Source organism: Ranitomeya variabilis, chromosome 3, assembly GCF_051348905.1.
Source record: "Ranitomeya variabilis isolate aRanVar5 chromosome 3, aRanVar5.hap1, whole genome shotgun sequence".
NCBI classification, from domain to species: Eukaryota; Metazoa; Chordata; class Amphibia; order Anura; family Dendrobatidae; genus Ranitomeya; species Ranitomeya variabilis.
In genome coordinates this window covers 636,681,504-636,698,958 of record NC_135234.1, presented here as the reverse complement: position 1 = coordinate 636,698,958, position 17,455 = coordinate 636,681,504, and the positions used below count along the sequence as shown (strand labels likewise).

The following is a 17,455-nucleotide window of genomic DNA, read 5'->3' as shown; positions in this document are numbered from 1 at the left end:
GTCAGTGATGGAGCTATAGAAGATCATTTCTGCTGGCAGCACACACCAGAAGACAGTGACATTCCTCATCTCCACAGCAGTGCAGTCACCCATAGACCTCATGTCATTCCTTCACCTTGAACAGTTTTCCCCAGATAGTCTCCTTTTCTTTCTTTGTTAATGACAGACTGATAAATCTTTCCAGTGGTCAAATTGTTGTCTTTCGTAAGTCGGATGTCCAGGAAACGCTCATAGTTTCCGAGGTCTAGGTCCACCTCGCCACCATCATCAAGGACAAACACTTCCCCTACAGAAGACAAAGACAAGACGGGCGACAACAGCAAATATATTATAGATAATAGGGCCGACTCCATTTTCATGGGCCTTGGATCTTGCTGAAAATCCACAGCAAATCATGTGTGGCACGGGATTTCTGCAATGTGCATGCTTTTTATTACATTTGGATGGGTTTATAAAATCCAATCTACAGGTGTTACGTAAATTGCAGAATCGGTGCTACAATGTGAGTTTACCCTTCGCTGCCCAGTTTAAATCCACACAGTAAGCCGTACGTCACCAAGCATTTTGCATAGGTTTGTTAAAAGGATAGGGATTTACATGTTATTTTTTTACAAAAGAGTACCAACTACATGTGGGAAAAAAAACACCAAAAACAACAGTTGTAATCGGTAACATTTATAATTTAACCCTTTTATTTCTTGTTCAGAGAGCCAGGAGACTTGCCTTTTCTTTGATCTTAGCTTTCTACTTTTATAGCCATACAAGCCAAAACTAAATAAGGGCTTGTGCTTTGAGAGACAACCTACTCTTTATTGAGGTGGCATTTTCCCCATATAGATAGGCATGTTTTTTAACCTATGGACGCCATTCTTAAGTCACCAGAGGTGCTTGCGGTATTAGATTGGTTTTTTTAGGAATACTAAACTCCGTCATTTACTGTTTTATAGAACTTACCTGTCACGTCCAGAAACACTATATACCTGCAGATATAGCATTAAAATCATGGGCCTCATTTAGATGTACACGTTACATGTAGGTGTTCAATCTATGTTCTTCCTGAATACAACACAACCATTTTAATCTATGGGGCTATTCTCATGTCGATTTTCACCATCTGGGTGTCTGTGCAGAACTCAGACATGTCCTTTTTGTTCCATTATCACGGATGAAAGGTGCCAATACAAGTCTATAGGTCCATGAAAAATACGTACATGGACGGTATCTGGACTGTTCATATTTAACATTGCAAAGAAAAGGAAAAGGTTTGTCATTTACTCATTCGTTCATGAAAACTACGGATGACAACAAAAACACTGGTATCATTTTTTTCTTGCGTACTTGAAAAATACTCACGTGTGAATGAGGCCTTAATATGAGCACAGCTACAGGGAGAAAAACTGAAATATTCTCCCTGCTGCCACTTGCTTTGTGACATCAGTGAAGGCAGCTGGTACAGGAATATTGAATTAGAAGCCTGCTAAAGTGCCAGGAAGTGATGGAGAAACTGTCCATACCAATGGGCAGGGATGACCTGCAAAGTGTTGTGCTATATGATCGCCCAATACAAGCACAATAAATAATATCTGGATTTTTCACAGATAGAACATGTACCCATTACAAACTATGGTACTATTTATACGTCTGTTTTTCACAAAGCCAATCTGAGTCTGATGAAACACGGAGAAAGCAGAGAGATGGCATCCATGTGCTATCAGTGTTTAATAATGTAAAGGATAGGTGAAGGTTTGAAATGAACCGTATATACTCGTGTATAAGCCGAGATTTTCAGCCCATTTTTTGGGGCTGAAAGTCCCCCTCTCGGCTTATACTCGAGTCATACCCAGGGGTCGACAGGGGAGGGAAGTCTAATAATACTCACCTGCTCCCGGTGCGGTCCATGCAGGTCCCTGGTTCTCCCGGCGCCGCAGGTTCTTCCTGTAGTGAGCGGTCACATGGTACCGCTCATTACAGTAATGAATATGGACCCGACTCCACTCCCATAGGGGTGAAGCCGCATATTCATTACTGTAATGAGCGGTAACGGTGACCGCTCAGTACAGGAAGAAGCTGCAGCGCCGGAGCACCAGGGACCGCGTCAGGAGCAGGTGAGTATAATGGGGAGGGGGAGCGCTGCACGATATTCACCTCTCCTCGTTCTGGGCGCTGCTCCGTCTTCGTCTTCTGTAGTGACGCTCAGGTCAGAGATGGCGGTGACATGGTTAGCGAGCTCCCTCTGCCTGAACGTCAGTGCAGAAGACGCTGAAGACGGAGCAGCGCCCAGAACAAGGAGAGGTGAATATTGAAAGTGCCAGGAGCCTGAGCGATGAGAGCAGAGTATGTGATTTTTTTTTTTAATCGCAGCAACAGTATATGGGGTAAATATCTCTATGGAGCATCTTATGGGGCCATAATCAACGTTTGTGCAGCACTGTATGGGGCAAATATCTTTATGGAGCATCTTATGAGGCCACAACGTTTGTGCAGCACTATATGGGGTAAAAATGTCTATGGAGCATCTTATGGGGCCATTATTAGCCTTTATGCAGGATTATATGGGGTGTATTTTGCATGGAGCATCTTATGGGGCCCATCATGAACTCTATGGAGCATACTGATGTCTACTTTTATTGGCATCTATTTTTACTTTTGAAATTTACCAGTAGCTGCTGCATTTCTCACCCTAGGCTTATACTCGAGTCATTAAGTTTTCCCAGTTTTTTGTGGCAAAATTGGGGGGGGGGCGGGTCCATTTCTACTCGAGTATATACGGTATATATCCATATGTGAAAGACAATGATGCTAAAACCTGACACTGACGACACTGGTAAGAATGTTACACATTAGGGTTTAAAAATGGACGTCTGAATGAGTCCTAAGGCAGTGTGGCTGAATTCTGAGAACAGAGGTTGGTTCCAATATGACACACAAGAAATATTTCTATAAGGTGTCATTAAATGGAGCCTGACATTTCTTTGCTTATTAACTATACCCATAGCCTTTAAGATGATCCTCCAACCCCTTTATATCCTCAGAGGTGCCCCTGAAAACCTCAGAAAATGTGTTTTATACCTGTCCCACTCTGCATGTAAATTAAGCAGCCCAGTGGGCGTTTCCAAATTGTAATCAGCGCCGCCTTGGTCCGTCCAACCGCAGTCGCCTCTACTAACTGGGCTACGTCGCCGTCATACACGTAGTGTTTAAAGTCTGTGCCTGTGCAGTGGGATCGGAGAGCTGCGCAAGCTCACTGTGCTCTGATAAGAATCCCACTGCGCGGGTGACGCTGATCACAATTTGGAAACACCAATCAGATCGCATAATTTACATACAGAGTAGGACAGATAACATTTTCTGAGGTATGCAGAGGCACCTATGAAGATATAAAGGAGTTGCAGGATCATCATTCTCATGATCTTAAGGGTGATTGGCATAGTTTATAACTGGAGACAGGGTCCCTTTAAGATGACCGTATTTTACATACATGTACAATTTTATTTCATGGACCCATTATAGACTATAGTGCTATACACAAGCCCCGTTTTTTTTTCCAGCAGGTTGGATGAAAAATGCCAATGAAAGTCTATTGATGATATATATATATATATATATATAAAAAAGTGGCATCCATGCATTGTTCGTGTTCGACATAGCAAAAGCATGAGAGAAGCTTTGTCACTTATTTGTCCCTATGTGACAAACACTGATGAGACACTGATGACAGAGTGCAGTCTGATGTTTCTCATGGTGACTCGGCATGGGAGAATAAACGCTAGGCGGCACCACAGTATAACATTGGAGGGAGCGCTATCTGATATCAGAGAACACTCAGCTGAGTTACACGCTGGCTACTCACCAGTGTGAACAAGCTCTAATGCTTTAGAACAGGACTCGCACATGTGACCCCGCATGCGGCCCGTGGCTCCGTTGTGTGGCCCTTAGGCCCCTGAGACAATAGTGTTGAGCGAGCCAGAGGACAATGACTTCAGAGTTTCTTTAGACAGAGTGCGTCCTCAATGCACGCTCACTCATCACTAGTCACAAGTGTTAACCGTTCCACATACCATGTTCGTAAGGAGAGAACGTCCCAGCGTCAATGTTAATGTATGGATCAATCTTGATTGAAGTGACGTGCAAGGAGCTGGATTTTAGGATCGTCCCTATGCTGCTTGCAATGATCCCCTTCCCAATACCAGATATCACACCGCCCGTCACTAGGATGTACTTCATGATGTCAAATGAGGCTGTAAGAAAAACTGTTGAGAAGAGCACGTGGTATCAGTGTAAGGCTGGAGTCACACAAAATGAATAAAAATATGGTCCTTTTTTTTTTTTTTTTTTATAGACCAAATACGCAGAAATGTTCCCTGAAGAGTGATCCGTATGTCATCCATAGGTGTAAGGGGGTGTGCAGGCGGCTGGTTTGAGCCCGGCATTCCTGTGCATGCCTACCTAATGAAACTGGGTACTTTTTGTGTTTGCTGTGTGCCCTGTGTGGTTTATGATATTTGACACTGTTTAATATCATAATGGCTGACACTGTTCCGATATCTGTGTGTTAGGGACAGGAATAGGGACAGTCAGTGGCAGTGGTAGATCAGCACTGGTAAGGGTTATGGCAGTGTAGTTGCGGGTTAGTGTTAGGGGGGGCGCTGTAGAGTAGATTAGATTGTGTTGAGAACTGGTTTCAGTCAGAGTGGTGACAGTTGAGAAAGGGGGCGGAGCCAGTGTAGTGGCAGGGAGAGTGCCTTCCTGAGGTAATTTTCAGGTAGTGGGAGGAGCTAAAGCTGTGTGAGGAGAATTGTTCTAGAAGGAGTTGTGACAAAGCTGAACAGAGCAACAGTGTAGAGTTAAGAGAGCGAGGCAGCCTGGAAGAATCAGTGGTAGTCTGTGGGTTACCTCCCGTGACGTCCGGGACTTACGGTCCGAACAGGAATTGTGGAGGCAACCTGAATTTTCACCCAAGATGGGGAAAGTGGACGGGGAGCACTCAGTATCAGCGAGCTGGATGGTTCAGGAAGCTGCGGGCCTGGGAGCCATGGTGCAGGAAGAAAAGCTGAGGTAGCAGACCAGGGAAAATGCAGGAGATGGATTACTCATGTATTGGGAAAATGGATGGACTGTAACTGTTATGAAGATGCACGAGTTAAGTAAAGTTTTATTGAAAATGAACTTGGACTTTGAGAACATTTATGTGTGTCTGCAACGGATTGGAGCCCTGTATGCTGTGAAGGATTCTGACCCACAGGTGGGTGAAATACGTGACACACACACCACACCACAAAATGGACATGATATTTCTGTAGCGGAGCGTCGGGGTGTGATGAGGAAGCAGCAGCAATCCCTCGGTACGGCTACCACCCTGGCCCCCGTTACAAAGGCAAAGTGTGGCTGTGTATTTTGCACATGTAAACCTCCGTATGGCATCAGTACGGCGAATCTTGCCGGTTTGCAAAATGGACATAGAATGGATCCATGGGCTCAAATATTCGTGAAAACATATACATATACACATACAGTACAGATCAAAAGTTTGGCCACCTCAAAGATTTTTCCGTATTTTCATGACTATGAAAATTGTAAATTCACACTGAAGGCATCAAAACTATGAATTAACACAGCTGGAATTATATACTTAAAGGGACTCTGTCATCTGAATTTGGACGGAACAATTTTCAGCCATAGAGGCGGGGTTTTCGGCTGTTTGATTCACCCTTTCCTTACCCGCTGGCTGCAATATTGGATTGAAGTTCATTCTCTGTCCTCCGTAGTACATGCCGGCACAAGCCAATCTTGCCTTACGCAGGCGTGTACTATGGAGGACAGAGAATGAACTTCAATCCAATATTGCAGCCAGCATGCAGCCAGCGGCTAAGGAAAGGGTGAATCAAACAGCCGAAAACCCCGCCTCTATGGCTGAAAATTGTTCCCTCCAAATTCAGGTGACAGTCCCTTTAACAAAAAAGTGTGAAACAACTGAAAATGTGTCTTATATTCTAGGTTCTTCAAAGAAGCCAACTTTTGCTTTGATTACTGCTTTGCACACTCTTGGCATTCTCCTGATGAGCTTCAAGAGGTAGTCACCGGGAATGCTCTTCCAACAGTCTTGAAGGAGTTCCCAGAGATGCTTAGCACTTGTTGGCCCTTTTGCCTTCACCCTGCAGTCCAGCTCACCCCAAACCATCTCGATTGGGTTCAGGTCTGGCGACTGCAGAGGCCAGGTCATCTGGCGTAGCACCCCATCACTCTCCTTTTTCGTCAAATAGCCCTTACACAGCCTGGAGGTGTGTTTGGGGTCATTGTCAAATAAATGACGGTCCAACTAAACGCAAACCGGATGGAATAGCATGCCGCTGCAAGATGCTGTGGTAGCCATGCTCATTCAGTATGCCTTAAATTTTGAATAAATCCCCAACAGTATCACCAGCAAAGCACTCCCACACCATCACACCTCCTCCATGCTTCACGGTGGGAACCAGGCATGTAGAGTCCATCCGTTCACCTTTTCTGCATCGCACAAAGACACGGTGGTTGGAACCAAAGATCTCAAATTTGGACTCATCAGACCAAAGCACAGATTTCCACTGGTCTAATGTCCATTCCTTGTGTTCTTTAGCCCAAACAAGTCTCTTCTGCTTGTTGCCTGTCCTTAGCACTGGTTTCCTAGCAGCTATTTTACCATGAAGGCCTGCTGCACAAAGTCTCCTCTTAACAGTTGTTGTAGAGAGGTGTCTGCTGCTAGAACTCTGTGTACCATTGACCTGGTCTCTAATCTGAGCTGCTGTTAACCTGCGATTTCTGAGGCTGGTGACTCAGATAAACTTATCCTCAGAAGCAGAGGTGACTCTTGGTCTTCCTTTCCTGGGGCGGTCCTCATGTGAGCCAGTTTCTTTGTAGCGCTTGATGGTTTTTGCAGCTGCACTTGGGGACACTTTCAAAGTTTTTCCAATTTTTCGGACTGACAGACCTTCATTTCTTAAGTAATGATGGCCACTCGTTATCCTTTACTTAGAATTTGTATTATGGCAAGAAAAAAGCAGCCAACAGTCTATTCAGTAGGAATATCAGCTGTGTATCCACCAGACTTCTGCACAACACAACTGATGGTCCCAACCCCATTTATAAGGCAAGAAATCCCACTTATTAAACCTGACAGGGCACACCTGTGAAGTGAAAACCATTCCCGGTGACTACCTCTTGAAGCTCATCAGGAGAATGCCAAGAGTGTGCAAAGCAGTAATCAAAGCAAAAGGTGGCTACTTTGAAGAACCTAGAATATAAGACATAATTTCACACTTTTTTGTTAAGTATATAATTCCACATGTGTTAATTCATAGTTTTGACGCCTTCAGTGTGAATGTACAATTTTCATAGTCATGAAAATACAGAAAAATCTTTGAATGAGAAGGCGTGTCCAAACTTTTGGTCTGTACTGTACACACACACATAGATTAGTCTAAGGTCCACTTCCGTCTGTTTGTCTGTCACAGAAATCCCGTGTCGAAGATTGGTCGTGGCCGGCCGCGACCAATCAGCGACAGGCTTAGTCCGGCCGCGAATTGGCCACTCCCTACTCTCCTCCAGTCAGCGCCCCCCAGTAAGGCAATGTGTTGCCCCAACCCAGACCAACTTTTTACTATTGATGCTGCCTATGCAGCATCATTAGTAAAAAGATAATGTTAAAAATAAAAAATCATGTTATTCTCACCTTCCGTCGGCCCCGCATCTTTCTCGCTCCTCGCGATGTTCTCGGCAGCTTCCGTTCCCAGTGATGCATTGCGAAATTACCCAGATGACTTAGCGGTCTCGCGAGACCGCTACGTCATCACAGGTTATTGCCGCAAAGCATCACTGGGAACGGACCTGGCGGGAGCATCGCTAAGGTCTGGGTTGGATCCGGGGGCCGCCGGAAGGTGAGTATATAACTTATTTTAATTATTTTTTTTAACAGGGATATGGTGCCCACACTGCCATACACTACGTGGCTGGCTGTGCTATACGTTATATGGCTGTGCTATACGCACCGTGGCTGTGCCAATATCCTGCGCCCCAAAACCCCGACATCCTGCACCCAATCAGCGACTGGTGCAGTCCGGCCGCGAATTGGCGCGGGATTTGAATCACGCTTTGCTGATTGGTCGCGCTTCTGGATAAACACGGGGGAGATCCAGACGCCCTAATGTTTGCAGGTTTGGAGTAAGTTTTACTGCCACCTAGAGGCGGAAATTTGCATAAACTATTACTACAGCGAGAAGCTAAATGGATTATGCGTACAGGTGCAATGGGCCCCATAGGACAAAATAACAGTAGATATGTCCATATTCTTGTGAAAAAAAAAGAGGCTGGCGTACAGCAAAGAGGTAGACCAGGGATCATGGTGAGATTTAATTGTTACATATGATTCTCTTTCTTGAAGTAAGCTTAGTATGATAGTACTCTGATATCATCACTGCATCCAGGTAGATAATGTAAAGTTTAGTGATATCTGAAAATCTTTTCCCAAATGATCACCCAGAGGGTTAAGTACATACAATATTGCAATGTTTTTTATACATTTCGTTGTTGTGGGAGGTGGATACAGAGGGAGGGGCGTCCCAGAGCTCAGGTATTTCTCTCCGCGAAACGGCCGTCGTCAGCACTGGCTCGCACACTCTGTTAACCCGTTCTCCAAGTCATGATGCTTTAGGCTACTTTCACACATCAGGTTTTCAGTGTAAGGCTAAATCCGGCGAATTTTGGAAAAACTGGATCCGGCGCAGATTGTAAAAAAACTGACGCGACGGATCCGGCTAGCCTATCTAGATTATTGGATAAAAACAAAAAAATTTGGAGCATGCTCAGTTTAACCCCTTCATGACCCAGCCTATTTTGGCCTTAATGACCTTGCCGTTTTTTGCAATTCTGACCAGTGTCCCTTTATGAGGTAATAACTCAGGAACGCTTCAACGGATCCTAGCGATTCTGAGATTGTTTTTTCGTGACATATTGGGCTTCATGTTAGTGGTAAATTTAGGTCGATAATTTCTGAGTTTATTTGTGAAAAAAACGGAAATGTGGCAAAAAATTTGAAAATTTCGCAATTTTCACATTTTGAATTTTTATTCTGTTAAACCAGAGAGTTATGTGACACAAAATAGTTAATAAATAACGTTTCCCACATGTCTACTTTACATCAGCACAATTTTGGAAACAATTTTTTTTTTTGCTAGGAAGTTATAAGGGTTAAAATTTGACCAGTGATTTCTCATTTTTACAACAAAATTTACAAAACCATTTTTTTTAGGGACCACCTCACATTTGAAGTCATTTTGAGGGTTCTATATGGCTGAAAATACCCAAAAGTGACACCATTCTAAAAACTGCACCCCTCAAGGTGCTCAAAACCACATTCAAGAAGTTTATTAACCCTTCAGGTGTTTCACAGCAGCAGAAGCAACATGGAAGTAAAAAATGAACATTTAACTTTTTAGTCACAAAAATGATCTTTTAGCAACAATTTTTTTATTTTCACAAGGGTAAAAGGAGAAACTGGACCAGGGACGTTGTTGTCCAATTTGTCCTGAGTACGCTGATACCTCATATGTGGGGGTAAACCACTGTTTGGGCGCACGGCAGGGCTCGGAAGGGAAGGAGCGCCATTTGACTTTTTTAATGAAAAATTGGCTCCAATCTTTAGCGGACACCATGTCGCGTTTGGAGAGCCCCCGTGTGCCTAAACATTTGAGCTCCCCCACAAGTGACCACATTTTGGAAACTAGACCCCCCAAGGAACTTATCTAGAAGCATAGTGAGCACTTTAAACCCCCAGGTGCTTCACAAATTGATCCGTAAAAATGAAAAAGTACTTTTTTTTCACAAAAAAATTATTTTAGCCTCAATTTTTTCATTTTCACATGGGCAACAGGATAAAATGGATCCTAAATTTTGTTGGGCAATTTCTCCTGAGTACACCAATACCTCACATGTGGGAGTAAACCACTGTTTGGGCACATGGTAAGGCTCGGAAGGGAAGGAGCGCCATTTGACTTTTTGAATGGAAAATTATCTCCATCGTTAGCGGACACCATGTCGCGTTTGGAAAGCTCCTGTGTGCCTAAACATTGGAGCTCCTCCACAAGTGACCCCATTTTGGAAACTAGACCCCCCAAGGAACTCATCCAGAGGCATAGTGAGCACTTTAAACCCCCAGGTGCTTCACAAATTGATCCGCAAAAATGAAAAAGTACTTTTTTTTCACACAAAATTTCTTTTAGCCTCAATTCTTTCATTTTCACATGGGCAACAGGATAAAATGGATCCTAAAATTTGTTGGGCAATTTCTCCTGAGTATGCCGATACCTCATATGTGGGGGTAAACCACTGTTTGGGTGCACGGCAAGGCTCGGAAGGGGAGGCGTGCCATTTGACTTTTTGAATGGAAAATTAGCTCCAATCGTTAGCGGACACCATGTCGCGTTTGGAGAGCCCCTGTGTGCCTAAACATTGGAGCTCCCCTACAAGTGACCCCATTTTGGAAACTAGACCCCCCAAGAAACTTATCTAGATGCATAGTGAGCACTTATAACCCCCAGGTGCTTCACAGAAGTTTATAACGCAGAGCCGTGAAAATAAAAAAATAATTTTTCTTTCCTCAAAAAAGATGTTTTAGCAAGCAATTTTTTATTTTCACAAGGGTAACAGGAGAATTTGGACCCCAATATTTGTTGCCCAGTTTGTTGTGAGTACGCTGATACCCCATATGTGGGGGTAAACCACTGTTTGGGCACACGTCAGGGCTCGGAAGGGAAGTAGTGACATTTGAAATGCAGACTTTGATGGAATGGTCTGCGGGCGTCACATTGCATTTGCAGAGCCCCTGATGTACCTAAACAGTAGAAACACCCCACAAGTGACCCCATTTTGGAAACTAGACCCCCGAAGGAACTTATCTAGATGTGTGGTGAGCACTTTCAACCCCCAAGTGCTTCACAGAAGTTTATAACGCAGAGCCGTGAAAATAAAAAATAATTGTTCTTTCCTCAAAAATTATGTTTTAGCAAGTAATTTTTTATTTTTGCAAGGGTAACAGGAGAAATTAGACCCCAGCAGTTGTTGCCCAGTTTGTCCTGAGTACGCTGGTACCCCAAATGTGGGGGTAAACCACTGTTTGGGCGCACGTCGGGGCTTGGAAGGGCGGGAGCACCATTTGACTTTTTGAACGCAAGATTGGCTGGAATCAATGGTGGCGCCATGTTGCGTTTGGAGACCCCTGATGTGCCTAAACAGTGGAAACCCCTCAATTCTAACTCCAACACTAACCCCAACACACCCCTAATCCTAATCCCAACTGTAGCCATAACCCTAATCACAACCTTAACCCCAACACACCCCTAACCACAACCCTAACCGCAACACACCCGTAACCCTAATTCCAACCCTAATCCTAACCCTAATCCCAACCGTAACCCTAATCCCAACCCTAACCACAACTGTAACCCCAACACACCCCTAACCCTATCCGTAACCCTAACCACAAGCCTAATCTTAACCCTATTTCAAACCCTAGCCCTAATTCCAACCCTAACTCTAATTCCAACCCTAACCCTAAGGCTATGTGCCCACGTTGCGGATTCGTGTGAGATTTTTCCTCATGATTTTTGAAAAATCTGCAGGTAAAAGGCACTGCGTTTTACCTGCGGATTTACAGCAGATTTCCAGTGTTTTTTTGTGCAGATTTCACCTGCGGATTCCTATTGAGGAACAGGTGTAAAACGCTGCGGAATCCGCACAAAGAATTGACATGCTGCGGAAAATACAACGCAGCGTTTCTGCACGGAATTTTCCGCACCATGGGCACAGCGGATTTGGTTTTCCTTAGGTGTACATGGTACTGTAAACCTGATGGAAAACTGCTTCGAATTCGCAGCGGCCAATCCGCTGCGGATCCGCGGCCAATCCGCTGCGGATCCGCGGCCAATCCGCTGCGGATCCGCGGCCAATCCGCTGCGGATCCGCTGCGGATCCGCGGCCTATCCGCTGCGGCTCCGCGGCCGATCCGCTGCGGATCCGCTGCCGATCCGCTGCGGATCCGCTGCCGATCCGCTGCCGATCCGCGGCCGATCCGCGGCCGATCCGCGGCCGATCCGCGGCCGATCCGCGGCCGATCCGCGGCCGATCCGCGGCCGATCCGCTCTGTGTGCACATGCCATAACCCTACCCCTAACCCTAACCCTACCCGTAACCCTAACCCTACCCCTACCCCTAGTTCTAACCCTAGTTCTAACCCTAACCCTAGTGGAAAAAGAAAAAAAAATATTTTCTTTATTTTATTATTGTCCCTACCTATGGGGGTGATAAAGGGGGGGGGTTTATTTATTATTTTTTTATTTTGATCGCTGTGATAGAACCTACCACAGCGATCAAAATGTACCTCTAATGAATCTGCCGGCCGGCGGGCGCACTGAGCATGCGCCCGCCATTTTGGAAGATGGCGGCGCCCATGATGGAGGCGGACGGGGACCGGGAGCCTCGGTAAGTATAAGGGGGGGAGATCGGGGCATGGGGGGGGGCGTCGGAGCACGGGGGGGTGACATAGGAGCAGGGGGGGAGCGGGCAGGAGGACGGGGGAGCGGACAGCAGGACGGGGGAGCCGGCAGGCGGACGGAGGGGACCGGACCCTGTAACGGAGCACTGGGGGGGGCGATCGGTGGGGTGGGGGGGGGTCACATTAGTGTTTCCAGCCATGGCCGATGATATTGCAGCATCGGCCATGGCTGGATTGTAATATTTCACCAGTTTTTTAGGTGAAATATTACAAATCGCTCTGATTGGCAGTTTCACTTTCAACAGCCAATCAGAGCGATCGTAGCCACGGGGGGGTGAAGCCACCCCCCCCTGGGCTGAAGTACCACTCCCCCTCTCCCTGCAGATCGGGTAAAATAGGAGTTAACCCCTTCACCCGATCTGCAGGGACGCGATCATTCCATGACGCCACATAGGCGTCATGGGTCGGATTGGCACGGGTTTTCATGACGCCTATGTGGCGTCATGGGTCGGGAAGGGGTTAAAAAACCGGATCAGGCCGCCGGATCCGCCACCGCGTATACACACACACACACAGCTATTCTATGTGTAGACATTTATTATATCTATTCTAACCTGTCAGTGTGATTTTACTGTACACCACACTGAATTACCGGCTTTTCTATAGAACATCACTGCGTATTTCTCGCAAGTCACACGCATGGTCCGTGTGTAATCCGTATTTTTCTCACACTCATAGGCTTTCATTGGCGGATTTTTTACGCAATACGCTGACAAACAGCATGCTGCGATATTCTCAGCCCGTAAAATACGACCGAGAAATATACGGCTGATGGGAGCTGCCCCATAGAGAATCATTGGTCCGTGTGCAATGCGATGTCTTTGCACCTCTCATACGTCCGTATTCCTCTCTAGTGTGTCCCCGGCCTAAGGAGTAGTGACTATTTACTTGCTTTAATTACTTTCAATATTCAGAACCTTACAATTAAAGTAGGAACATCACAGTGCATCAAGCTAAGGCTTCTTTCACATTTCCGTCGGTAGTCGGCCATCACAAAGCGTTGGCGCGACATACCGACAGACTTTGGGAAATAGTGGCAGCGGATGCAGTGTTTCAACGGTCCGCTGTCCGGAATTCTAAAGTCTAAAATCCCAGGGAGAGGAGAGAGATTTCCTGCCGGGCATGCGCAGTAGGAAACACAGGATGCAATGTACATAAAAACATTCCCTTGAACATTTTTAGCAGACGGACCGCCAAAAGGCACAGGATCCAGTGTACGACATACATAACGTGTGCCCACACGTCGCTAGGGCTACTTTCACACTAGCGTTTTCGGCGGACGTCACAATGCATCGTTTAGGAGAAAAAACGCATCCTGCAAAGTTGTCTGCAGTATGCGTTTTTTTCCCCATAGACTAACATTACCGACGCATAGCGACGTATTGCCACAAGTCGCAACCGTCGTGCGACGGTTTCGTCGTGCTTTGGCGGACAGCCGCCACAAAAAAACGTTACATGTAACGTTTTTTGTGCGTCGAGTCTGCCATTTTCGACCGCGCATGCGTGGCCGGAACTCCGCCCCCTCCTCCCCGGACCTTGGAATGGGGCAGCGGAAGCGTCTTAAGACTGCTTCCGCTGCCCACGTCGGGCATTTTTTTTTCACAGTATGTGTCGGTACGTCAGGCCGAGGCAGTGCGACGGCCCCGTACCGACGCTAGTGTGAAAGCAGCCTAATACAAGTCAATGGGAAAAAAACAGGATCCTGCATTCAAATTTGCAAAATCCTGTTTTTTCACAAACCGACGTATTACCACGTGTGGAGGAAGATGGAAATGAGGAAGATGGAAATGTGAAAGAAGCCTTAGGGTATGTGCACACGATGCGTTTTCTCAACTTTTTTCTACAGCAAAACCTGATCCTTGGCAGGAAAGAAGCAGAAAATAAGCATGTTTTTCTTTCCCTTTTTGCTGCGGTTAGGGCATGCTAGATTGGTCTAAATGAGGAGGGAAAAATACCGGAAGTGAGAGAAAGGTTGAATATTTTTGTTAGGTGAGAGGAGACAGCCGGGAAAAGGGACTGGAGGAGATGTGACGGAATGGGGTCACTGGTGCAAGTGGTCGGGCGAGAAGATGCAAGGAGCCTCTGATTACCGTATATACTAGAGTATAAGCCGACCCGAGTATAAGCCGACCCCCCTAATTTTGCCACAAAAAACTGGGAAAACTTATTGACTCGAGTATAAGCCTAGGGTGGAAAATACAGCAGCTACCGGTGAATTTCAAAAATAAAAATAGATGCTCCATGCCGTTCATTATTGCCCCAAAGGAGGTTCCATATAAAGCTGTGCCATATATAATGCTCCATACCGTTGATTATTGCCCCATAGATGATCCATATATAGCTGTGGCATATACAGGTCATTCTCAAAAAATTAGCATATAGTGTTAAATTTCATTATTTACCATAATGTAATGATTAAACTTTCATATATTATAGATTCATTATCCACCAACTGAAATTTGTCAGGTCTTTTATTGTTTTAATACTGATGATTTTGGCATACAACTCCTGAAAACCCAAAAAACCTGTCTCAATAAATTAGCATATCAAGAAAAGGTTCTCTAAACGACCTATTACCCTAATCTTCTGAATCAACTAATTAACTCTAAACACATGCAAAAGATACCTGAGGCTTTTAAAAACTCCCTGCCTGGTTCATTACTCAAAACCCCCATCATGGGTAAGACTAGCGACCTGACAGATGTCAAGAAGGCCATCATTGACACCCTCAAGCAAGAGGGTAAGACCCAGAAAGAAATTTCTCAACAAATAGGCTGTTCCCAGAGTGCTGTATCAAGGCACCTCAATGGTAAGTCTGTTGGAAGGAAACAATGTGGCAGAAAACGCTGTACAACGAGAAGAGGTGACCGGACCCTGAGGAAGATTGTGGAGAAGGACCGATTCCAGACCTTGGGGAACCTGAGGAAGCAGTGGACTGAGTCTGGTGTGGAAAACTCCAGAGCCACCGTGCACAGGCGTGTGCAGGAAATGGGCTACAGGTGCTGCATTCCCCAGGTAAAGCCACTTTTGAACCATAAACAGCGGCAGAAGCGCCTGACCTGGGCTACAGAGAAGCAGCACTGGACTGTTGCTAAGTGGTCCCAAGTACTTTTTTCTGATGAAAGCAAATTTTGCATGTCATTCGGAAATCAAGGTGCCAGAGTCTGGAGGAAGACTGGGGAGAAGGAAATGCCAAAATGCCTGAAGTCCAGTGTCAAGTACCCACAGTCAGTGGTGTGGGGTGCCATGTCAGCTGCTGGTGTTGGTCCACTGTGTTTCATCAAGGGCAGGGTCAATGCAGCTAGCTATCAGGAGATTTTGGAGCACTTCATGCTTCCTGGCACCTGCTCACAGTGCCAAAACCACTGGTAAATGGTTTACTGACCATGGTATTACTGTGCTCAATTGGCCTGCCAACTCTCCTGACCTGAACCCCATAGAGAATCTGTGGGATATTGTGAAGAGAAAGTTGAGAGACGCAAGACCCAACACTCTGGATGAGCTTAAGGCCGCTATTGAAGCATCCTGGGCCTCCATAACATCTCAGCAGTGTCACAGGCTGATTGCCTCCATGCCACGCCGCATTGAAGCAGTCATTTCTGCCAAAGGATTCCCGACCAAGTATTGAGTGCATAACTGAACATTATTATTTGATGTTTTTTTTGTTTGTTATTAAAAAACACTTTTATTTGATTGGCCGGGTGAAATATGCTAATTTATTGAGACAGGTTTTTTGGGTTATCAGGAGTTGTATGCCAAAATCATCAGTATTAAAACAATAAAAGACCTGACAAATTTCAGTTGGTGGATAATGAATCTATAATATATGAAAGTTTAATTGTAATCATTACATTATGGTAAATAATGAAATTTAACACTATGCTAATTTTTTGAGAAGGACCTGTAGAATGCTCTGCACCGTTCATTATGGCCCCATAGATGCTCCTTATAAAACTGTGCCATATAGAATGCTCTGCACCGTTCATTATGGCCCCATAGATGCTCCTTATAAAGCTGTGCCATATAGAATGCTCTGCACCGTTCATTATGGCCCCATAGATGCTCCATATAAAGCTGTGCAATATATAATGCTCTGCACCGTTCATTATGGCCCCATAGATGCTCCTTATAAAGCTGTGCCATATAGAATGCTCTGCACCGTTCATTATTGCCCCATAGATGCTCCATATAAAACTGTGCAATATATAATGCTCTGCACCGTTCATTATTGCCCCATAGATGCTCCTTATAAAGCTGTGCCCCATATAGAATGCTCTGCAGCGTTCATTATGGCCCCATAGATGCTCCTTATAAAGCTGTGCCATATATAATGCTCTGCACCGTTCATTATGGCCCCATAGATGCTCCTTATAAAGCTGTGCCATATAGAATGCTCTGCACCGTTCATTATTGCCCCATAGATGCTCCTTATAAAGCTGTGCCATATAGAATGCTCTGCACCGTTCATTATTGCCCCATAGATGCTCCATTTAAAGCTGTGCCATATATGATCTATAGCGTTCATTATGGCCCCATAGATGCTCCTTATAAAGCTGTGCCATATATGCTCTGCACCGTTCATTATTGCCCCATAGATGCTCCATTTAAAGCTGTGCCATATATAACGCTGCTGCTGCAATAAAATAAAAAAAAAACCCACATACTCACCGGTCTTGCTGCCTGCAGCTCCTCAGCGTCCCGTCTCTCTGCACTAACTGTTCAGGCAGAGGGCGGCGCGCACACTAGTACGTCATCGTGCCCTCTGACCTGAACTGTCAGAGCAAGAGGACGGGAAGACGGAGCGGCGCCCGGAACGTGGACAGGTTTATATAAAATACTCACCTAGTCCCGGCGCTCCCCCTGCCTGTCACACTGTCT

The 17,455-nt window shown here is 45.5% G+C and overlaps 1 protein-coding gene across 4 annotated transcripts in view; it reads right to left on the bottom strand.

Moving 5' to 3' along the window:
* Positions 1–17,455, bottom strand: part of CTPS1 (CTP synthase 1) — a 233,945-nt gene that overhangs the window by 111,406 nt on the left and 105,084 nt on the right. For 3 of the 4 annotated variants that reach the window (XM_077297579.1, XM_077297577.1, XM_077297578.1), the window contains exons 2-3: positions 4,059–4,250; positions 116–286 (exon numbers count right to left, since the gene is read on the bottom strand). In XM_077297579.1, coding sequence (XP_077153694.1) covers positions 116–286; positions 4,059–4,224 — 337 coding nt within the window. In that variant the 5' untranslated portion in view covers positions 4,225–4,250. The remainder of the gene's footprint in view (positions 1–115; positions 287–4,058; positions 4,251–17,455) is intronic. The other variant, XM_077297580.1, reaches the window with a different exon arrangement.